The sequence below is a fragment of the Onychomys torridus genome, chromosome X (genome assembly GCF_903995425.1).
Source record: "Onychomys torridus chromosome X, mOncTor1.1, whole genome shotgun sequence".
Taxonomy (NCBI): Eukaryota; Metazoa; Chordata; class Mammalia; order Rodentia; family Cricetidae; genus Onychomys; species Onychomys torridus.
Window position 1 is genome coordinate 117,038,129 of NC_050466.1, and position 25,258 is coordinate 117,063,386.

Here is a 25,258-nt window from a genome sequence, read left to right on the forward strand (position 1 = left end):
CTTTATGTGGATTTAGTAAACTAATTAGTGGCCATAATATTTCTTAAAATTTAGTTAGCAATTATCTCCATAGACAAGGACACAAAAAGTGATTTACTAAGCAGAGCAATCAAGTTGTTTGAACTGTAGTAAAAGTTTGCTCCCCAAAAGTGATGGTACAGTGGGGGGAAATATATATATTATGTATCGGAGACAAAGAGATGAACAGAATCTTACCCATCTTTGGTTGACATCCTGATGGAGATAGTCTGTCACATTCTTCCAGTAAATGCTTCTGGTTTTGTGTATGGCTCTTTCCCACATAGGGAGAGTGAGCAATAGCTGAGGAGTCAAAAGTCATGTTGCAGAAACCACTAAATTTGTTTCTGTTGACTTCTCCAAGTCTGCACACCTGTAAAAAGCAAATCAATTCTTTTCATTTTGGAAAGATTAAAAAACTTACAGTTCAGAATTATAACATCCAACATAGACAACTCACCTGAGAATTCTCAACATGCATGCTCACTTTTCTACCAGGCACTTTGTTTTGTTCCCCATGCACTTGAAAATAGAACTTAACATTCTGAGCATGTATTTCACTCTGAAAAAAATATATGACTTTGTTTATTTAGATATGACTTTGTTTATTTAACAATAGACTCCCAAAATGTATACCTCTTTGAATGTGAGGTCAGGAGACATCAGTTTTAGTAGTCTTTGCATTAACTTTTTTTTGAGGCCGGTGCCTTGAACAGGCTAGGCAAATGACATACTTTTGAGCTACATCCTCAACCTGTGACTGCAATAACTAGAAAGAGTTTCCCTCCTTTCAAATTTCTAAATCTCAGTTAAAATTCAAATAAAATGATTCTACAACTTACAAGTCAGTATTTTTATGTTTTTATTATCATGTTAGTTAAACATTATAATGGGTTTCATTATGATATTTTCATGCATGTATATATTTTCATTATATTACCTATAATCTTTTCTTCTCCAGGGCCTGCTTATTCCCTCTTCCCAACTCACTACCTCTTCTACTTTCGTGTCTTTTTATGTGTACCACAATGATCTTCATTAGGATTGCCTACATGAAGATTAGTAAAAGATATTTACAGGACTATGAGCACCTTATCAGTGACTACATTGCTGTAGAAAATCTCTCCCTTTCCCAGCAACCATCAATTGCCAATAGATGTGCAGGGAGTGATGAGGACTCATGATCTCCTGCCTCCTAGCACCTGTTAACCATCAATGGATGAGCCTCTCCAACTTCAATGGCAGGATGCTGACAAGTCAAATCTGTAGTCTACATTTATTATAAAGGGAGACTCTAGGAGTTCAACAGTATCGCTCAAACTTGCTAATACCTACATTATATTCACTACGATAATAGAGAATACAAATGGAGGCAGAATGGTGTGAAGGAAAGAAAAGAAACTGCAGTCAAACCACTGAGTTTAATCTACATTCCCTAAACTTAAATTTTTACGTGACTATCTTTTTCTGAACCAATATTTTTGTCTGTCAAATAGAAATGTTACCATGTTTCAGGATCTTAAATTAATCAAGTAAGAAGACTTATATGAAGTTGAATTGCTACACTTAAAATATGACTTCTCATCCTTATTCCCACTGCATTTAACCAACCTCATAATGTGAAATCCTTTCTGATTCAAGTTGCAGTACCACTCCGCATGCTCGACAAAAATCATCTGTAAAGTATGCAGATCTTTCTTGTCCATCATAGGTGGCATCTATCAATAAAGACAAAAATCTATCAGATCAATGAAATTTGAATTAATCAAATTTTCAAGTTTGGGAGTATGTAGTAGTAGCCTTTTCCTCAAATATGTTATTCAATGCGCAATATGTGTGTGCAAGTATATACACACATACATATTTAATGTATAATATGGCAATAGTTACCAATTTAGAATGGCAAGTCCAGGCAATAACATTATAAAGGAATAGTTAAATGGATACAGGTAATTACATGAACTTTATAGAATGATTTAAGGAATCAGTAATGAAAGGCTGAATTAAAAAAAAAGCCTTGATATTTTGTTTTATAGAAGACAATCCTAAGAAATGTAAGACAATCCCTAAGGAATATAAGACTGTCATATACTTTGAGATATGGCTCCAGTGTTATTTAAAAATCACAACTATATATGATAGGCAAATCTCTCCCATCATTGCAAAAATACCAGGGCATTTATTTGTATACACAGATCTCACATAAGTCTTCCTCCAAATATATAAAGTAATGTTCATGTACTACAATTAAGAAGTTTATGCTGTAGTGCCTGTGTCTATAATAAATAGCACATATAAAATAGTTTTATATCTGCACTTTGGGTCCACACTTATATCTAATGTCCTAAACAACTTCAGTGTATTCTGTTGTCAATGTTTATTAGTTTATCTATAGGTTATTAATCAAAATAATCATACTTTTGCTTGTTATTTGGCTATTTAAATGAGTAAGTCTGTATTACACACACTTTCATGGATGATATACTGAATAAATAAAAGTTTTACTAAAATACAATATATTCCATTTCTAACAATGATAGCATGAAGTGTACATACATATATACATAGAAAGTTACAGAATGGTTTAAACTAAATTTAAATGTATTTATCTCCAGAAAGTGGGGGCAGACAAGAGAAGAAGTCTTAACATTTTACTCACTATAATTCTTGTCTTGTAAAAAACATGTAGGGATTTCTATATATGGTGAGGATAGATACCAGCAAAATGGTAGGACCTCAATTCAAAAAATTATCCATTCACAAAACATCTTTGCAGAAGTTAAGGAAATCAGGCTGTAGATTATAGTACCTGGGTATATTTCAGAAATGAAATCAATTGAATAGCATAAGATGGAATTTTTCATTTACCTAGATCATGCCTTCTCCAATCCTAGGTGGGACAGAATGAAGGAAGATACTTTGTGTGTAAGGAAGAAGCAGGTAATGAAAATCGTGTTTTACTTTGAACCCTAATAGTGGGCACACATTGTTAAAAGTTAGCACCTAGCAGGCACCCAAAAGCTCCAGACTAATCAGGCAGGTGGCTCCAGATTGAGTTTCTAAGCCAGCTCTGGGAACTATCTGGATCCTGCCATCTCAGGCTCTAGGGCAGTGCAATAGTTTCAGTTTCCAGGCTGCTATAAGGTCTGGCCAACCTCATCTTAGCATCAGACTGATCTCAAACACCAGACTGACCTCAACAGCCTTGGGTTTTAGGCTAGCCTGACAATCAGGCTGATTCCTGTAAGTCCTGCTCCATCAGGCCAGTTCACATGGACCCCAACTTCTTAAGCAAGCTATTGTGGACACAAGTTCCAGGCTTGTGCTTGTGGACAGAACCTTTAGCTTGTCACAGTGCCAACTAGAACATTATATCTCTAGGTCAATACCTGCAGCATCACCCTCCATGCTAGACCCTGCAGTCCCATGCTCTAGAAGACTAGTGTTCAGGTCTGTCCCACTAGACTTTAGAGCTGGACACCTTCCCACATACCCAGGTTCCAGCATTACTCTTGTGTAACCAGTTCCCAGGCTGGCTCCTGGAGCTCCATGACCTATACTAAGCCCTTATACACCTAGTCAGTCCCCAGGAACTGAAGTTCCCAGATTTCAGGATGCTCAGCACAGGTACAAGATCCAGGACCACCCTTGTGGACCCAGACTCTAGGCCCATCTCTAAATAACTGACAAGTAAGTCTACCACACCAGATTCAGATTTTAGAGTCAATCCTGATAACATGGGCATGCCCATTTGCTGACCTAAGCCAGAAAGTGCACAAGGACACTAGCACTGAGCCTTGTAAAGGATCACATCATGTGGCTTGTCAAAAAGTTTTGGATAGGTAATCCCTTGATGACAAAATAATATTACTACAGACGGAAAATTTCTTGAGGAGGAAAGTGTCATTCCCCATCTGGGAGCCCCTCCCACTCTTGGGAGTTCTTTCCTTTTCCTTAATAAATCTGTTTACTCTACTGTATTTTTTTTCCTTCAGAATCGTGCAGTTAAGACTTACTGTCTTCAACTTATTTTCTCAAATAAAGTTTGGTCTATTTTTGTTTATCAAATGGCACAACATACCAGGGTTCAAAATCTCAGCCATTCTCTTCACTTAATCACTGATTCCTAACAATTCTGACTTATAATATCCTTTCCTATCTACTTTTTCCTTTGAATTCCACATAACAATACTTTAGTTCACGCCCTCCATAGATTCTAACATGATTTAGCTTTACTGATACTAATTGAGCTTAACTTCAAACTATTATGTTACATATTCTGGAAGGAAGTAGACAAAATGAGGATAATTGAGGACCTTTTCATGTTAAACCCTTAGACTTTAACACAAATGTATACAGTAAATAGCACTTTGTACATTTTGAGTTAGGAAAGTGGGAACAAGTGAAATTGAAATAAAGTGTCATGTTTTCTTTGGTGGAGCAGGTACATAAACCTTTGCTTTACTTTGACTCTTTCCATTATATATACACAACTGTTATACATGTTGGAAATGACTAATCCCTAACTCCAAGGAGAGTAAAATTGAATAAGGAAGATGTGTATGGAAAAACTATAATCCCCAGACCAAAATGTTTCAGGTGATAAAAGATATAAGAGAGTACAGTACATTCTTTCTGAGGGAACTGGGATGAAAATTATAAATAAGGCCTTGTCTAAGCTTTAAAATACATGTAAACAATGGAATCTCACTAAGCTACGAATAAAAATGAAATCATGACATTTGCAGGAAAATGGATGGACTGGAAATCATGCTAAGTGAAATAAGCAAAATTCTAAAAGACAAATACTGTATGTTTTCTGGCATATGTGGAACCTAGATTTAAAATTATATGTATGTGTATAAACCTGTGTTTATGCATATGCATATGCATACATGTACGTGTGCAGATCACCAAGCTAGAAAGGGGATTGTGAAAGGGGAGGAAGGTATCTTAAGGGGTGAGAGAAAAAGAGGAACAAGGAAGCAAAATGGAGATTACTTTCAAGGGTGGCAGAGAACCAACCATGGGAAACACAGGCACAAAGGAGGGCAATGGGGAAGGGAGACAAATTAGAACAATGTATAATGATACATACAAGAAAACACCAAAAGGAAACAAACACCTTACTAAAAATATTAATACCCAGTTTTAAAATTAATAAAAATAACAGAATCAAAGTATTTCAAGGAAGGCAAGAGAATAAATAATAATGGAAGGCTCAGAATGGAATCACATAATGACAGGCTACTTTAGGGCATTTGAATATACATTAGAAAGAAATGAGTGACTCAACATGGGTATATTAACTAACAGTCAGTCAGTTGTAGGCTTGAAGGTTAAACCAGAAAAGTGGTTTAGATACATAAAGAAAAGGCCCATCTTCAAAACCAAAGGGCATTAAAAGCTGAGCTTAGCTTTTGCTGTCAATATGGTAGACATTTAGATCTATTGCATTTAAGCTTAGGTAATGCTGCTCCTAATAAGAGGTGGAGATTCAACCTTACCATCTATAATTATCAGTGGCAAATTCTTTGTGATTATAGCATAGAAGTGTTGAAGTTCCAAGTTTAGAGTATAAAAACTTGAAATACATGAAATGAGAAATTATAGAAGATGAGTGGTGATTCACTCTTGAAGCATACTTAATATACCAACCCTTTGTTATAATTCTCGGAGCAATCTGCACATTCCTGTTTACTAGAGTGCTAGTCACAAATAGTCAAGACATGGAACTACTCATGATGCCCATCAATAAATAAATGGATAATGAAAATATAGTATTTCACTCATACATAAGAATGAAATTATGTCAACTATAGGAAAATGGATGGGAAATGTTAAGAAAATTAGCTAGACTCTGACAAATACTATGTTTTTCTCCTATGCAGAATCTAGATTATGTCATATATCAAATTTTTTTATTAAAGGCTCATGTTAAATCATTAATTTCCCCCTTTTTAATGTACAATTAAATTCAAATGCCCTAATGAAACCTATCATTATTTGGTTCCAATCTAAGCTTTCCATTATTATTTATACACTTGCCTTACTTGAAATACTTTTATTCCATAATTTTTAGTTAACATATGATATATTTAATTTTATTTATATAGATATATGACATGAAAGTCAAAGGCTGGACATGTCACGTGAGGAAGGGGTCTAAAAGGGAAATAAGGGAAGAATAAAAGAGACTAGTTCAGGAAAGAACTACAAATATTAAATATACAATTGTCAGAAAGAAAGGGGCAAAGAGAAAAAAGGAACTAAGTCAATGGAGGGTAAGAGGAGGTAAGCTTGAATAAATCACAATATGTTTGTATTAAGATGTCATAGATTATTTTATATTCTAATTCAATAATACCAATGTAAATAAAAACGTCAAACAAAAATATACTAAAGGTTTACTTTAATTTTATCTAAATAGCAAGTTGTCCTAATCAATTTGAATATTATTGAATCTCAAATTTTTGGAACTCATTATTATATGTAATTATTTTTATTCAGGGTTTCAGTGTTGGGGATGGGACTCATCTGGCAGAGTGTATCATAACCTGGGTTCAATCCCAAGCATTGTATGAATCTGATATAGGGATAAACATCTATAATCCTAGTACTCAAGAACTAGAGAGATGTTAAGAAATAGCATCAGAACCCATACCTAGAATTTATGATTCCATAGTTCCGGGGTGGGGCTCAAGCTATAAATTGCTCAAAAGTTCCCTGGCAATACCAATGGTGCTGGTATAGTACCAATTCTTTGACTACTACTTAGAGCCTCCACTGGATCCACTTTGTTTCCTAACACACAGTAAGTATAAATCCCCTTTCTTCCAGTATAATATTCATTCAATATTTAGAATTATGTTTTTCGTCTTCCCCTTTCTCTTCTTTTGTAAATTAACTGCAGTTCTTTTAACCACAGTCCCCTTAACAATGTCATAATAATGACCATTAAAAAGGGGCCATCCCTTTATTGTTGTTTTTGTTTTGAGATGGTGTCTCATTCTGTAATTCAGGCTGGCCTTCAATTTATATACTCAGCCTCCTAAGTGCTATTATTATATGTGTGATACCTGCAACTCTGCTCCATCTTTTTTTTTTTTTTTAATTCTGAAAAACGTAATATTTAGCATTGCAACCATTTTAAATGTACGGTTTGGCAGAGTTATGTATACATAAACTCTTATTTTGAATACATATCTGATGCTAACATAGCCCAAGACAACTTCATACAATATTGCTGACTCACACTTGGCTGATTTCTAACATATACATGGTTCTATTCCACCTGGAGTTGATTAAACGGCTCCTCAAAGCAGACCCAATATATATTTAATTACTTCTATTTACATTTTGTCTTGCTGTGTCCAACTAATTATTTCAACCTTTTAAGATTCCGTTTGAGCTAATGAGATGGCACAGAGGGTAATGGTGCTTGCTGCCAGGCCTGAAGACCCGAGTTGGATTCTCAGAACCCACACGATAGAAGGTCAGAACTTACTTCCATTAGTCATCCTCTGACTATCACATGCATGCTGTGGTATACATCAACACACACCACCTCCCCCCAAATTTACAAAAAAAATAAAGATTTTTTTAAGTCTTAAACTTGTGGTCAGGGGGATTGTGGAAGTTGGATTTCTTCTGAGAACAAATTTATTGTTCTTAAGGCCCAGGCTATGCTGTCCAATTTCCTCTCAAGCTGCATGTCCCCCACATTCATCATGACCGGGATTCTATTTGCTCAAAAGTGCAATGTGAAGCTTGCAGGATTAGTGATCTTCTCAGAGTCACACATTTACTATGGATTGGAGGCAGGATTCAAATCTCCTTCTGCCCAAGCATTCCCTGAAAGCTGCTTCGTAAGTGGGTTGAAGCATTGAATGCCAGGGTTCTTTAGGCTGGAAGCTCGGAGGAGAAGCTGAGAGGCTATTGGCATCCCATAGCTGCTGGGAGAGGGAGAGTCCACTTTCCTGAGGTGACAAGTGACTAGCACTCCCTAGTAGCAAAACCTTCCTTTTAACAAACTAGCTTCCAGAGAATACTTGGGCCCCTAAACTGAGAAGTGTTTGGAAAGAATTGGGATTTAAGAACTGAGGCACAGCTGGAGAAACTTGAGGGGTGTTTATCTTCCTTTTGTCCTTTTTCTCCTTACACTTTTCCCATGCTTCCTCCTCTTCCGTATTAACATTTTTGGTAGATAGGTAAATATGAACTTGTGAAGATCCTTAATTTCAAAAGAAATGAGTTGTAAAAAGCACCAGACTGAGAGAAAGAGCACTGCCGGGTTCATTCTGCTGTTAACTAGTTAGTTGTTGGACAAAGGCTAACCTTTCAGATTTCTATTGCTAAAGTTTATTTTGTACTTAAATTTTTTTCATTAACTTTTGGTTTCGTATCATGATGTCAGTGATCATCCCTTGCATGACACTTAGGAAGATTATCTGAAATGAAGAGCAGTTTTATGACAAATTATAAATGGTATTGGATGAGACAGTTCATCCATTCAATGATTGATGTTGAAATGTGCCTTCAGTCTTCAGAAGGAGAATGAATCAACCCTAGTTTCCTATTAATAAAAAATATCAGTGGAGTCTGGTGGTGCATACCTTGAATACCAGCATGTAGTAGGCAGATCTTTGTGAGTCTGAGGCTATCCTGCTCTACACAGAGAGTTCTTGGCCAATAAGAGAAACACAGTGAGACTTCACCTCAAAAAGGTATTTTTCTATTTTATTTCCTTCCTACATGGAAGGGCTATATAATTTGATAAAATATAACTTTAATAATAATTTGGAATGAGGTTAGGGCCTCTGATCTGTAGGTAACAGGAAAAAAGTAAAAATGTTGTATTAGTAAAAAGACTTACAACCTTGAATAAATCATTTAACTATTCTAACCTATTTCTCCTTAATAATACAGACATATAGTGTATAATTTCTAATTCCCAGGATCAGACAAACTTAAAAGATGTTTTCCCACAAAAAGTTCAACAACTGTTCTATACTCAATAAAAGTACAATTATTTACTTATCTAGAAGCTTTGCAAATTTGATATACTAGTAGATAATCACCCTAGTTTAGTTCAGTGTTCTTTAAGAGATCATCTAGTCTTTTTCAGTCTTGACACGACAGTCACTTTGGGCCACAGAACTCATTGCTGGAGGCTGTCCTATGCACTGCAAGTATTTGGCAGCATCCCTGGCTTCTGACCAGTAAGCTGGCAGTAGCATTCCCTAGTATGAAAACCTAATGTGTCTGGAAACATTGCCAAATGTTCTTTGTGGGATAAAACCACCTACAGTGTAGAACCAATCCAATCTATGACTTTACTTCATAAAAGAAAAAGCTAGAGACCACAGAACAAATAAAGGATTTGGGAGAGCTAAAATTTTAAATTTGTGATTCTAAGTTTACATAGATTTGGTTAAAAAAATAATTGCAACAGTCTAGGGAAAGACAATAGTAACAGCAGAGGGATGCTCTTAGGTAACTTATAGTTATGAATATTAATATTGGTAACATTCTAGACTTAGGAATTAGTAGAATTTCCTTTATTGATTATTCATTCAGTTTACATCAGAATGTATGCTTTGATAATATAAAAATTAATCCACTCTACAGAAACTTACTTTTTTGTCGGATTGTGCCTTTTGCAAACAGCTAAACTGTCATGTCATGTTGGAGTAAAATAACATTAACTTCTGAATAAAAAATAATGCAACTGCATGTGAAATCTAAATGACTATATTTGAGACTTTTTCATCACACTACAAACCAGGAAATTTAGGGTGAAATAGATTTTTGTAACAAAAGGTTAATATGGCAGAAGTCAGAAAAGAATAATGGTTTTGGTCCAATTTCACTTATGGAATTATAAACCACAGAGTATTTCTGAAGAAAGGAAATGGAAGGTTATCATATTTCTTCAGTTCTGGGAATGAGAATTTTGTCTGTTTACTGTAATGAAATGTGCTTCGGTTAGTCTGATAAATTTAAACTTACTCAGATTAGATGATTCTAGATATAACTGGTTATATATCACAAAATAATTCTCACATTTCTTAAATGATAATTTGATTTTGTTCCATAAAATATCAAATTTTATCCTTAGGAAACCCAGATGTTTATACAATTACTTAATATGAATTTTTATGCTTTTCTGAATTGTGAGTTTCATAATCTAAATGATCTTGATGTAAAGAAACACAGCATTGTAAAGAACTTATATATTCCACTTTAATAGTGACAGAATAGAGAAAATCCAAGAGTGAACTGCAGCACTATATACACAAATCTCATCATTCACAGAGAAATCTGTGAAATATTAATTTTGCTTTTGCAAAGAACATACATGTTATATTTTCTGTGAATAGACCTTTAAAGATAGTCTTCCTTAAACATTCTTAATTAAAGAGGATTTTTTGGGCAAGAGTTGACTTTTGTATTCCTTTAGTACCATCATTATAGGAAAAAAATCAGCAGAGACTAGTCCTGAGATAGAAGAGAATGGGGATGACTGTTAAACTTGCCACAATATTTTCAATTCTCTCTCTCTCTCTCTCTCTCTCTCTCTCTCTCTCTCTCTCAGCTACACTCTATTTAAGGAGTACTCAGAAATATTAACTTTATAAGAATGTACCCATCAGCATGACAAATGCTCATAACTATAGTGCTATTTTGCATCCTTAGTTTTAAGATGATTAAAATAGCTTCTGGCTTATGAGTTTGACAAGTTCTTGCAATTTTACGTAGGTCATCACAGTCAATGCAGGGTTTTCCATGGTACCTCAACAATAACAAAATAAAACAGAATTAAAACAATTGGGAATACTATGTTTATGATTAATATTTGTGCTGTTTTATGCACAATGAGTATTTGACCTTTGGAATAATAAGCTTTTGTGGCTAGGGAACTCAGGAGTCATGCTTATGAAGCCAGCAATAATGCTAAGGCTCTGTGTAATCTTAATTTCCTTGATCCGTGACAGCTGCTTTATATCAGATAAATATATGCTACTCATGCCAACCATTTAATACATGTGAATGAATGTGCAAGATTGTTTCTGACGGAGAGTAAATAAGTTCTATTCTAGCATATATGTAACACATAGTAGGAGACTTCCTTGTTAGAATGACTAGAGATTATTTTTACATATTGATATAATTCAGGGAGACAGACACCAACAAATGCCCATTTATCTCAGTCTAGATATCTCCAATCTGCCAAATGTAGAAAATGGAAATTTAATCCTGTTTACTAATTATTTTTGTCAAACACCAACATCAGACTCACAATATGCTTTGGTGTGCCTATAGTACATAAGGTATCACAGAATCAGATTTATAAGAAATATCTGAACAGTACTGACAGTTCAGGAATCTGATCAGTCATATTTGAAACTATACTTTTCCCACTGTTGATTTGTTAGAATTTTCCTATCAAGCACTACCAAGCATAGTTTCTTTTCTTTATTATGCATCTGTGTGCACACTCGTACATATGCATGTGGTGTCTTCCTCAAGATTGCCATCCATGTCCTTTGAGACATGATCTTTCCCTGGCTTGGTCACCAACTAGTCTAGACTGGCTGGCTAGTGAGCCTCAGAGGTCCTCTTGCATTTGCCTCTCTGATGCTGGGATGGCAAGTGTGTGTTACCATGTATGTTTTTACATGGGTTCTGAGGGACAGAACTCAGAGCCTTATGCATTTAAGGCACACACTTACCAAATGAGCTATGTCCACAGACCATTACTGAGTTGTTTTTATAGCTGTTTCTTTAGGGATTTACTTTTATTATTTGTATTTGTGTGTATGTGCATAAATGTATGCCTTGGGCATGTATTAGCAGGCATCAGATCCCCTGGAATTGGAGTTCCAGGCAGTCATGAGCCTCCTGACGTGGATGCTGGGAACGAACTTGGGTCCTCTGGAAGAACAGTAAGTACCTTTAAAACCACTGAGTCATCTGCCCGGGCCCATTACAGATGTTTCGAATTCATCTGTAGGTTCTCAGCACTAGCCAGTATGGTTTACACACACACACACACACACAGGCACTCAATTATTACTTAGTAAATGAAGGAAAGATTAACTAGGTTTTCTGATGGAGGACTTAGTGACATATGACTCAAAGCATTACTGAACACTAGGGAGACAAAGGAAAGCCCTTGTAATTGCCATGAGAAGGTAATTGCTATGGGAACTATTTAACAACTAAATTGAAATTCACAATGGTTCTAATCTAAAATACAATCTCAGAACCTTTTTTCATTTTGTTTTTAAAGGGAAAAATATGCAAGGAGGGCTAAAAAAATACAAATACATGTAGCATCATTACTGGATCAGATTCATTTTGTCATAAATATTTTTGGAAAACTTCACTTAACGAAATATGAAGTGTCCTAAAAAGCCTTCTGACTCCCCTTATCCAGCTATTCTCTCTGTGTATGTCTTTTGCATATTATTTTCTTGGCATTTCTTTTGCTTGTTTTAAGTTTGTTGTTCAATATCACAATAGAATGTTTTGAAAAATGTTAACATTCCCTGTATGACAATTTTTATGTCTCCTGCCATTTGCTCACTCCTAAGGTAGAAAAAAGGCCTTGTGAATGTTGGCTACAATTGTAAATGGGCCAGCAAAAACTTTTTCACACCACTTTTAATGATCTTAGCAGCAGTGATCGTGTAATAATTGGGATCTTGACAATACTCTGACATATTTCAGAGTAATATCTTAACTAGAATTTAGAAACTAGGACATTGGCACACAACTAAGCAATATTTCCTTGTCTTTTGTACACTATAACTAGGAAAATAGTGTTTTATAAATACCTAAACAAGATTCTGAGGCCTAACAGTGTTTGACTACTACAATGTATTAAATATCTACCATTTTTTGGTGAAAACATAAGGGGATTTTAGTTTGGACTTCAGGGTTAGTGAAGGATACTTAACTAAAATGACATGACAGATAATTTTTAGATTGAAAGTACATATGTTTTTTCATATCCTAGTAAACTTTCTCAACAGTATTTCAACACAGAGTTTGCTACTCAGGGAGTGCCAAGTGGTAATTATAGTCAAAGTTTCTTATGATTTATGAATTATTGTTTTTATATAAAGCTACAGAAATTCCACCAAAAGAATTATCAATGCCAACTTCAAAATCATCTTTCATATTTTCAGATCAAAAATTAATCTCAGAGTCTGTCGTGTCCAAGTCCCATATTTCAGAAATGGATCACAAAGTCTAGTGCATTTGTGAGCATCATAATCTGTATTTCCCGTACCAGACTTCAGATATTGTTTCTCCTTTATTAAATTATCTTTTCTCACATTTATTTATTTTGTGTGAGTATGTGTGTGCCACAATATGTGTGTGTGTGTTCATGTGTGTGTGTGTTCATGTGTGTGTGTGTGTGTGTGTGTTCATGTGTGTGTGTGTGTGTGTGTGTAGGTCAGAGGACAACTTGTAGGAGTCCTTTCTCATCATGGGGGTTCTTGGAAATTAACTCAGGTCCTGAAGCCTGATAGCAGGCTCCTTTTCCTACTGTGCCATCATAGAGGCCCCTGAAATTCTCTCTCTTATAATGCTTTTGTTACTTGCATATATTTAAAGACACTGCAACCAAAGCAGTTACACAGTGAGGCAAAAAGCCATTTTTCTATGAAATACTGTTTCAAAACTTTACTATGAACAGGTCACCAGAGCCAAATTGTTTGATGCCTACAAAACCACGCTCACCTATTTGCTGGTTATAGACAAAGTTTGTTATTCAAGTTAAAGCCAGGTATGGTGCCACAAACCTGCAATCCCAGCATTCAGGAGATGGAAACTGGAGGATCAGTTGGTTCACTGCTACACAGTGAGTTTGAGGCCAGTATGAAGTACATGAGACCATGTTTCCGAACAAAACAGACAAAAAGGGGGAAAAAAAAAAACAATCACAAAATCCCTTGAAAATTTAAAAGCCCAGGAGTTTCCAAACAATGGTATAATTCATGGCTGATTAAAGATATTAGTCTTTCAAAGACTGTCTTCAGTAAGAACTGTTAATAAAGCATGATATCACAGTGGATTCCCAATTTCTGTATTTAATAGGTGGTACTTATATAATGTGCCTATTACAAATATAATGGGGGATTTTTTTTTATTGCTTTGCCATTCCACCAAAGTGGAAGGTGTGAAATACTATGGAATTGCACACAAGGGTATATAATTTATAAATGTGAAATTATTTTATGAGGTTAATTTTAATGAGTGTCCTTTATCCAAGAAAAAACGAACTTAATTTACTTCCTCTATTTTTACATTCACAATCTTTCACTTTGGATGTACATGAGCAAGATAAGGTAATCCAGCAAATATTTTACAGTACTTATTAAATCTGAGAGCTTCTGAAGCAGAATCAGTCTTAACCATTTAAGTACATTTCCAAAACTGCTTTAAAACACATTGCAATGGCAAATTTCACAGTCCAATAGTAGGCTGTTTACAGATCTATAATAGTCTGTGTGAAGATCGCTTATATTCAAACAGTCAAGAGACATCTTTCCATGTCTGGCATAGTAAGTGTTGGCAGGTACAACAGCACTTACTGGAAACCAAAGAAATGTTAAAGATGGGCCCTTAAACCCTGTTTTACTAGGTCATAACCTCAAATACCAAAGAAAATTCTCCAAATGACTTCTGAAATCTGTGCTTCTGCCAAACACTGTTTCTCTTCAGTACAGGCCTCACTGCCCCAGAGGACCCTATGACCCTATCATCCAACAAATTCTACTTGAATTCTCAAGTACACATGCTACCCTACCCAAATTACAAACTCCATCTCTGTAAATATCTCACTGCCAAGTTTCTACACTGACTTTCTACACTGTAATACCTAGAATTTCTTCAGGGTGGGTGGGTAGGGGTTCCTGTTACACTTATGATAGTCTCTCTTTGCTCTCCCTTTCCTTTCCCTGGCCCTGGAGATCCACAGCACTTCTGCTCTGCCTCGTCGTCGCAAATCGCACCTCTGAGTCCTACTTTACACTAAAGCTGTCTTAAACAAAAAATATGTTTATTTTTATTTCCCTTCAAACTCCTGCCTTAAGAGTACCTGCCATTCCTTTGCCTGGGGGCCTTTGGGGAAGGAGAGGTTAGGGACGCCCTTCACAGCTTCAGTCCCTCTGGCACTCTAGGGCTTAATAAGGGAGGGTGGGGTGGGGTGGGGTAGGGTGGGGTGGGACGGGACCAAGCCCAGCGGAGCGGGGCGGGGCGGGGCGGGGCGAGCTTGGCCTTTACTGCGCCACAGCAGGTGGGGGGTGGGGCGGTGTCGAACCGCGCCCAGCCCGGGTTTCGGGCCGGCAGGAGACTGGCGGCGAAGGCGAACAGGCCGCCTTCGCGTCCCGGGACGGGAACTCACCTTCTCTGAGGCAAGGGCAGGTGTCTACTTTAAAACTACTGTCCCCCCTCCCCGCCGCCGCCATAGTGGAGCCGCCAAAGCTGCTGCCGCCTTCTCCACGCACCGGCAAGTGAGCAGGCAGGGGTGGAGGTGGCAGAGGAGGGAGGCACCAGCAAGGCCGCCGCCGCTGCCGCCGCGTAGGCGGCGGCGGAGGCGACAGATTAGGGAGCTTCCCGAGGGGAAGACTTCGCCAGCTGAGCTACAGCTTTCGGCGACGCCACCGCCGCCGCCGCCGTCGCAGCCTGGCGCGCACAATTGCACTGGCGTCTGGATTCCGTTAGGCTTTTTAAGCCCCGCCTTCTCCCTAGCTCCGCCCCCGTCCCTTGCTTCCTCTTTTCCAACTCGGGCCTCATTCTGGCTCCTGGTGTTCACCAATAAGAGAGCCATGCACCCGCAGGACGCCTCCCCCTTCCCTCTTGGCTCTGCATCACGGACCTCCCTCCTGAGAGGAAGAAAAGATGGCCAAGGGCGAAGGGCAAAAAGCGCGGGATGGGAAAACAAATGTCCTTATACGGTGGGGATTGAAACGCTACTCTAACACTCAAATTTTTAAAAAATATGTCAGCATATTTCTTGATCCTACCTCCAAAATACCTCTAAAAGACATTTTTCTCCTGTTTGAGAAATCTTAGGATTGAAATAAGCAGACTCTGGTACTACAGTCTTCATGGCCCCTTAAACAACAGCTTCTCCATCTAAATTACGGTAAATCTGGTACTCAGTGGAAGAACTGAAATATTACTGATTATTTAAGTATCATCACTTTTACCCCAAACTCTCAGAACTCCGATATTTTGTTTATTTCCTTGCCTTTAAAACATACTAATTTGTCACAGAGATATATGCCTAAATAGTATGATTTTGTTATAATCATGAACCTTTAAAACCTGGTATTACTAATCAAGATAAGACTTTTAGTTTGAAAAGTGAATGTGATTATGTATTTAATGGAAATAATCTAATTGCCTGGCCCTGAGTGAAGCATTACTTATATTTTAGAATTCCCCAACTATAATGTTTCAGTTTGTTGCTCCCAAGTATTAAATTTTAAAGATTTTCCAAATTGATCACATATACAGAAATCGGTATTTAGAAGTGCTACTTATAATATGATTATTTCTCTAAAGAAATTGTTTAAAAGCTAGAACAGTTTTATAAGTAACTAAATTTAAAATATTTCTTTTTTTTGGTTGTTCAAGCCAGGGTTTCTCTGTGTAGTTTTGGTGCTTGTCCTGGATCTTGCTCTGTAGACCAGGCTGGCCTCGAACTCACAGAGACCAGCCTGGCTCTGCCTCCCGAGTGCTGGGATTAAAGACACGTGCCACTGGCCGCCCAGCAAAATTTTCATTTTTTAAACACAAAATTTATTTTTGGTTTCAAATAATGCTTATGACACCTACATTAAATTTGAAAGGTTCCAAGCTTTTTTCCAGCATTGAGACTTATTTTTTAATTTAAAAAGTATTTAATGTTATGTGTAAGTGTGTGTGTGTGTGTGTGTGTGTGTGTGTGTGTGTGTGTGTGTGTATGTGTGGTGTGTGCATCTTTGTGTGTGCAAGTGCACCACAGTTCATTCAGGAGCTCAAGGAGATCAGAAGAGGCATCAGATCCCCTGGAACTAAAACAGACTGTTGTGAGCCACCATGTGGGTGCTGGGAACCAAACCAAATCCTCTGCAAGAGTAGTTAGTGCTCTAAACAGTGGAGCCATCTCCCCAGACCCCAAAAATGAAATTTAAAGGGAACAGTTTCATCCTTGGTATTTATTAGACTCTTTCAAGTAAATTACTGCTTGTATTCTGTTAGGTAGTCCTGCCAGCTGTTCATCAACTCTGTAAGGGTCCATGCATCAAAATTTTCTTTTAAAAGGAAACAAATGTCCAGTATTGTAAATCTGCCCAAGAACCCATGGCTGGGGAGTTCATAGGCCCCAGGGGTGAGCCTACTACTGTTTTGCTAAGTGGACATAATAGCAAACTGCCCTCTAAATTCCTATCACTATACCCACAGATTAGTGCAGCTCTCGGACATGATAGAAGTTTCTTTGTGCAGCGAGTGTCTGGATATTAATGCAGAAACTGACAACTAGTCAAAAAATACAGAAGGAAGTGTCTGTGAGTGCACAGCCACAGATGGGACACTTATGTCACATCCCGTCCTGGCAAGGCTCAGGACCCACTGAAGAGGAGGTTGTGCCAGGATTGTAAGAGACAGAGGTTGGAGAGGACAAGTAAAACTGCCTCTGCATAAGACAGGTGCATCAGGAATTCAGAGCCCTCACAGGACCTGTTCAAGACTACATTCCATCATTGGGGAGAGGGCTTTAAGAGCTCAACCATAGCTGGGCAGCTATTGACAAGGCTTCTGGGGTAAGAAGGGTCAATTATCTTTAAGGCTGTGGCCCCTGGTAGGTCCACAATGCTCCGGCAGATGGCCCCACAACCAGGAATGTAAGAGCAGCACAAATTGGACTCATTGGGTTGTTTAAAAAAACAAAGAAGACATAAAATTTAAAAAAATACTGTATTTTAAAATTTGTGAGTCTTTTTGATAGTATTAAATTTGGCCTGCAATTTTAAAATTACTTGGCAGAAGTAAATAATTATGTAATACAACCATCTTCACATTGTGAATAAATAGTATTCTTTAGGTTTGGTTATGAAACTCACTCAAATTTGGAACTTTCTTTGGATAGTATTTTAGGACTTAGTTCATTTATTTAACATGGTGCTTGTAAGTTACATCCATGTTGCTAGTTGAAGCTGCAGTTATTCCCTGGACAGACTCAGCTATTTCCTTGTTAATAGACAAACCCAGCAGACTTGGACATTGTTTCCTTTGTGTTTGCTCTCCTTTCCAGTCTTTCATTGCTTACTTCCTTGTCATGTCTTTACAGAGCTGTGGCATCAGTCCCACTGATCATTCTCCTCTAGTGTCCATCCCTCCAGCCTATTTCCATATTGCTGTTACTCATCACTAGCTTCCCTTGTTTGGTTGGATGAAGCGTAGGGACATGGTTCTATATTACTGATGTCCTCATTTCCTTGATCTTATCCTTCACTGTACTTACTTCTCCCTTTTACTAAAGGAATCAACAATACTCAGTCTTACAGATTCCTGTGAAAACCATGTTATTTCATGGTGTCATCAGATAATCTGTTTTTTCACTCCCTCCCATATTAGGCAAGTGCCTAATAAACTTCACACACTCCTTGAAACTTAGATAATAGTGCATTTCTTCCATAACCTATCCTATTTCTCTTTAGTTAATGCTGCTGTCTTCTACACAATACCTGAGGCTTTTGCAGAGAACCAAGGTTCAGGTCCCAGGACCCACATAGTGGTTCACAACAGTCTATAACTGCCAGGACTAACATTCTCTTTTGGCCTCTGTGGGAGCCAGTCATATATTTGGTGCACAGACATATATGCAAGCAAAACACTCATACACATAAAAAATAGTGCTGGAGAGATGTCTCAGCCATTAAAGGCTATAGCTCACAACTAAAAAAAAATCAAAGGTGAATCTTACTGGATAGAACAGAAATGCTTAATTTTATCAAACCAATGATTCAAAGGTGATAAGTGATAGAAATATCTAAAGTTGTTCAACAATATTAAAAGGATGTCGAATAGACATATTAAGATACACAAATGCAAATGCAGAAAATGGTGTATTTATGCTGCTAAATAATTTACAAAACAAATTTATAAACAGTGTGGTGACTCATGATTGAAATCCTAGAACTGTGATACCCTACCTCAAAAGAAAGGATACAAGATTTTTTTCTTATTGTTCTAAAGGCTGAGATTTTTAGATTAAGACACTGGTGGAAATGGTGAATGAGGGTTAAAGGATGAATGCTGTGTCCTCACAGTAGAAGAACAGAAGATAATGAACTCCCTCAGGCCTTTAAAAAATGGTTTTATAGATTAGTTTACAAAATAAACTGTGTGTGTGTGTGTGTGTGCACGCGCGCGCATACGTGTGTGCACTTTCTGTATGCATGTGTCTTCAAGCCCTGCTAGTGGCATTCTTCTCCTAATTTAATTACCTTCTAAAGGTGCCACTTTCACGCACGCACGCACACGCACACTTTTCTTGTCAGATTAGAGATGAGTCTAAAAAAGAAATATCTTAACATGTTTAGTATGCAATTCTATTCCAAAATCATGCTTCACACTTCCCGTGTTTATAAACACCACAAAATGTACAGAAAATTCTACTGGTTAACCCCAAGTATATGGAAACGCTTTCCATTAAGTTAGACTTACCTGTGCTGAGAATCTGATTGTATGGCAGTGGCCTTCAATTGCTGTTGCTCTTACAAATACCCTGACAAAAAGCGACTTGGGGAAGAAAGGACTTATTTGGCTTACAGTTCCAGGATATAGTCCATTACGGTGTGGGAGTCAAGGAAGAACATTAAGAATTACATCCATTATCAAGAGTAGGAAAAAAAAATACGTGAGTCCTTGCTTGCTCACTTTCTACAGTATTATACAGTTCAGGACCAAGCCTAGGAAATGGTGCTGTCCCTAGTGGACTGGGTCTACCCAAATCAAGTAACAATTAAGTCAGTCTACTGGCAACATGCCCACAGGCAAACCTGATCTAGAGAATTCCTCATTAAGACTCTTCTCAGGTGATTCTAGGTTGTATCAAGTCGACAGTTAATGCTAACCAGCACATCCTTAATCTGTGAAGAAAAAGGTGTTCTGATTCTGGGAATATCTGTAAGTGAAAACTCTGAAGATGCTACTATATCCAAAACAGTAAATTACACAGCAACAAAAAACAGCTATAGAAAATTTTGTGGTGAACAACAGAAATTCATGCCATCCTTAAAGAGTTGATGATGCATAGGAATTGATGGCAGTCACTTCCCTACTTAGTTAGCCAGTCTATGCCATTATAAAAATCCCAAGATATTATGAAAAAGAAAATAATTACCAAACATTCAAAACAAGATGCTTTCTCCATACTAGACATGGTATATGTGCTAGGAGAGATTAACATGACTTCAGATACATGGTATGTAGCCATCAATCTAATAAAATTATTTTCCATGAAAAACAAACAGGAGTAAATTACATTCACATTATTTAGACAACATAAATAATTGATGGCTTTGCCTCAGGGATATATTAACACTCCCACTTTGTATAAAGATGTGGATCATATGGATATTCTGAAGGAGAGAATTTAATCCACTATACAGATAACACCAATAATTGTGAGAAAGAATTGATGGTTATACTTAAGTATTATTAAAATTATTTAATTGTTACTTTATAACTATAATTTTGCTACTGTTACGTATCATAATGTAAACATCTGAAATGCAGGATATCTGATATGTGATGCCAAGGGGTCACAACCCACAGGTTGAGAAACAGTGATCTCATGGCTCTTAATGGTATTAGAATAGATGTGGAGGGAACAGATTCCATATGCAATTTGTGACAACTATCACAAGAAATTTACAGCATAATCTTTGATGGTCTGGAACAGGGGCATGCTATCTGCAGTGAAAAATTAGACATGAGTTAAAAAGAGTCTCTGGCATATTATTGGGCCTTGGTACAGACAGAACATCTGATCATTTATCAAAGAATTTGTATAGAGCAGAAGTTTCCCACTGCAAATGTAATACTGTTAAACCTACACAATTACCTGTTTGAATGGGCCCAGTGATAACTCAATGCATGATGAAAGTGGTTTTTCTAAGACTGGCGTATGCAGCTCTAGAATGTGCAGGGAGTTCCAGATTTCCACATTATTATTGGTCTTGGTGAATACAGAAGGAAAATGACCTAACCTGATTTATGGATGGCTTTTCTTAGTACTGGCACAAGGTGAAGAGCCATTTACTTTGTTTGAAGCAAAAGTAAAATGTTTGTAAATTTATACATAGAGGAAGATGACTTCTTAAAATGATCTGAGTACTGCAGAGGGAATGACTGGCATATCAGGTACAAGGCGGTGTTGGGGGAGAAGGCATGGGACTAGAAAATAGGAGGTCAGTAAACAGTGAAATCTTTGTATTGTGTACTAATGCTCACTAGAGAGCATCTACTACAGAAGGGATAGTAAGCAGTGAAAAGGAAGGATAATGCAATCAGTTGACACCATCCAGTTATTATTAGCAGTCTACTAAAGTGTGAAAAATAAAAACCCAAGTGCACAAAACAAATGGCCAGTTACAGTCACTATGGAGGCAATGGCTGAGTAAAACAGCATGAGTTTCCTGAATTCATTTATCCATCTAGCAATTTTGGCACCGTGCTGTGGTTTTTATACCATCATCTTTTACTTTTGGAACACAACAGGAAATTTTCTACTAAATAACAATAAGCCCAGGGGTTTGACAACACAAAGAAAAATGTTAGAATATATCCTTTTCTTCTTTACCAACTCTAGTGTGTATTTAATCCTGTAACTACTGAAGTTTGAAAATGTGACATGCTATTCTCTCTTCCCTGCTAATGTACCTGCACAAGAACTCTTCTTAAAGGTGAGATGGGATTTAGCCAAAAAAAAAAAAAAAAAAAAGTATTTTGACTGCTCGAGAGACCACTAGAGTGAATTCAGGACACCTTTTCTGATAGGCCTAACTGAAGAACTTTAACAACCTTTTATAAACCTGACCTATCACCTGTCTTCTTTACTTCACATAGCAGCAAGGTTTCATCTACTTTGTTTCTCAAATATCCATAATTGCACAGGAAGGTAATGTGGGGTGTAGGTGAACTGTCTTAACTAAACACCCTTTGGTTCATAACACTAAAGTAGATTGGCATCAAGAAGCACCTAGTGTTAATTACTAGCAAGAGTTGAGGTCTTCTTAACCACTGAGCCAACTCTCCAGTCTTCATTCAGTTGCTCTGATCCTGTTTCCACCTTTATGAGATGCTTGTTAAAGTAGTTAATGCACCCTGAATTGAAGTTAGTAGTAGTTATCATTTCACTACAAGATGGAATCCAGATTAACATAAGAGAGTCAACTCAATGACAGTTAAACCAAGTCTCTATCAAACCAACACGTATCTATTACTTAAGGGCACTATTTCCTATTATACATACTTATGTGTGTATGTATCCATATATTCACAACCAGGGGCCCCCTTTCTACACTCAAATAATAATGTAGTGAGTTGTATTTCAGGCCTTCCTCACAGTACCAGAATTTAAAATGTAAACCAGCTGAATTTCTAAATAGACCTCTGCATACAAAAGACCTATTTAGTAAGGGTATAGTTGATTAAGAGACATTAATCACAAGACAGCCAGTGTGCCACTTTCACAGGATGACCATGGTCACAAAAGCTCAGCTGATAAACTCAGCCTTTCTATCCAGCTGTTTCTTTAACACAAAATCAGCCTTTCTATCCAGCTGTTTCTTTAACACAAAATCAGCCTTTCTATCCAGCTGTTTCTTTAACACAAAATCAAGCCACATTTTTATTTTCCAGAATCCACATGACTTAAAAACACTTGACACCTTTCAGTTTGTTTATTTATTTGTATGTTGTTTTTGAGATGGGGTCCCTCTCTGTAGCCCTGGCTGTCCTGGAAATATCTAGACTAGGCAGGCCTCAAACTCATAGAAATCCACCTGCCTTTGCTTCCTGAGTGCTGGGATTAAAGGTGTTCACCACTATGCCCAGCTCAAATGTGTAGCTCAGGCTGGCCTCAAACTCGTGATCCTCCTGCCTCCCCCTCCTTCAGCAAGTCAGTACCTGATGCTGATGAGTAATTCTAAAGGCAATAAGATTGACTATAGTATCACAAGGACACGGATTACAGTGTAAATCTTTCTATAGTTACTGTATTACCCAAGACTGCCATCTAGTGAATAGAAACGATAATGCTGTACATCAAAGTTGCAGGGAATAACTGGAATATGTTTTTCAAGGAACAAGCTGGGAGCCTGGCCCAGAGACAGGCAGCATCCCCTGCAGTACCCATAGCACAATCACCATACTTTATTCAAACCTCACAAATACCAATGGAAATTTAATGATAGTGATGAAACAATTTTAAGGTAATATTACTTGCTTGTGTATTTGTTATGAGAAGTTAGTGAAACAAAAGGGTGTATGTTACCAAGATAAAAAAGGCAGCAGGATGACAAAAATTGTCACAAATTCTTCACCATTGCCTTTGGCCTGAAACTTTGTGTCCTTCCAAATTCATATGCTAAAACTGACTTCTCATTGGTATTAAAAGGTGGGACTTGCCAGGCGGTGGTGGCACACACCTTTAATCCCAGCACTCGGGAGGCAGAGCCAGGCGAATCTCTGTGAGTTCGAGGCCAGCCTGGGCTACCAAGTGAGTTCCAGGAAAAGGTGCAAAGCTACACAGAGAAACCCTGTCTCGAAAAACAAAAAACAAAACAAACAAACAAACAAAAAATGGTGGGACTTCCTGCAAGTGACCAGATGACATTAGTATCCTTATAAAAGAGGCTTGATGGAGCTTCTTTTTGCCCCCCCTTTGTCCTTCTGCCATGTGAAGACAGAGCTGGAAGGGGATTCTGTGATAGATGAGCTTTCATTAAGCCCCAAACCCACTGGCACCTCCATCTCAGAATTCCTAGGGCTGTAGGCATTATGTTTCCTTGTTTATTAATTATTCAGGCCGTGGTATTAGTTCAAATAGATCAGGGCACAAATTCATACATAGAATAAATAAAATGTGAAAGAGGCTTGGATACTGGGCCATGGGTATAAGATCGAATCATTTGAAGCAGTATGATGTGGTTAAAAAAAACAAAACAAAACAAAACAAACCAAATACCCCCCAAACAAAACCTACCAAACCCAAAACTTTGCAGCTTGCCTGAAGGTACATGCCTTTAATCCCAGCACTCAGGAGGAAGAGGCAGGCAGATCTCCTGTGAGTTTGAGGCCAGCCAGGTCTACCTAGTGCATTCCAGGACAGCTAGAGCAAATAGTGAGGCCCTGTCTCCAAACAAAACAAAATACCCGATACAACCCAAAACAGACAAAAAAACAAAAAACCTGCTTTGCTGTGAACACAATAAGAACAAGTCTGATGAAAGGCTTATAGATGAAAGCTATAGAAAAAGTCTCATTATCTTTAGAGATTACCTAAATGGTCTTGCAAAAATGCCAATATGTCAATCACTTACCACCAGAGCTAACCAATCAAATTCCTGGGCTACCCATTTTAAGCAGAAGCAGAGAATCTATATAGTGTCTATTCATATTATGGCACAAGAGATAGGGCATTGGATTAGACAAAATGCATTAAATTTCCCACAATCTCTTCTAATCTTCATTCTTCTGAGTGGCTAGAAGGAATAATGATATGCAAAGAACCTGTGCTGAGAATTTGAGAATGTAAGTGCCAGGAACAATACCCTTTAATATGTGTACATTTTAATGTCTATTTTATAGGTGAAGAAATAAGTTCCTAAAGAAAATAGAACCTCGTGACATGTTTTTAGATATTAGATTTCTTTTGAACTTGCCTTTCTATTCCTTAACCTTTTATCAGCGTTTTTCCTTGCTATCAGGGGCTACTTCCCACTTCCGCAGCTAGCTACACAACACCCAAATGTAACACTACCTTCTTGTTAATTCCATCTCCCCATTCTACCATACATCATCTAACTTTTCACAGATTATGCCAGATTAGCACATGGATTGAGGATAGATAATAGAATGAATGAGGCTCACTGAGAATCCAGAACCTCCTCCTGCCCCAAGATTCTATATGGCACCAGAAAAGGTTTCAGCTTAAGTAGGTTGT

General features: G+C 37.5%; 1 protein-coding gene across 2 annotated transcripts in view; it reads right to left on the reverse strand.

Annotated features, from left to right (window-relative positions):
- Zmat1 (zinc finger matrin-type 1) overlaps positions 1 to 15,770 on the reverse strand; it is a 31,722-nt gene extending 15,952 nt beyond the window's left edge. The window contains exons 1-4 of one of the 2 annotated variants that reach the window (XM_036174917.1): positions 15,440 to 15,770; positions 1,630 to 1,736; positions 479 to 580; positions 217 to 391 (exon numbers count right to left, since the gene is read on the reverse strand). In XM_036174917.1, coding sequence (XP_036030810.1) covers positions 217 to 391; positions 479 to 580; positions 1,630 to 1,736; positions 15,440 to 15,503 — 448 coding nt within the window. In that variant the 5' untranslated portion in view covers positions 15,504 to 15,770. The remainder of the gene's footprint in view (positions 1 to 216; positions 392 to 478; positions 581 to 1,629; positions 1,737 to 15,439) is intronic. The other variant, XM_036174918.1, reaches the window with a different exon arrangement.
- Between the last annotated feature and the right edge of the window lie 9,488 nt (positions 15,771 to 25,258).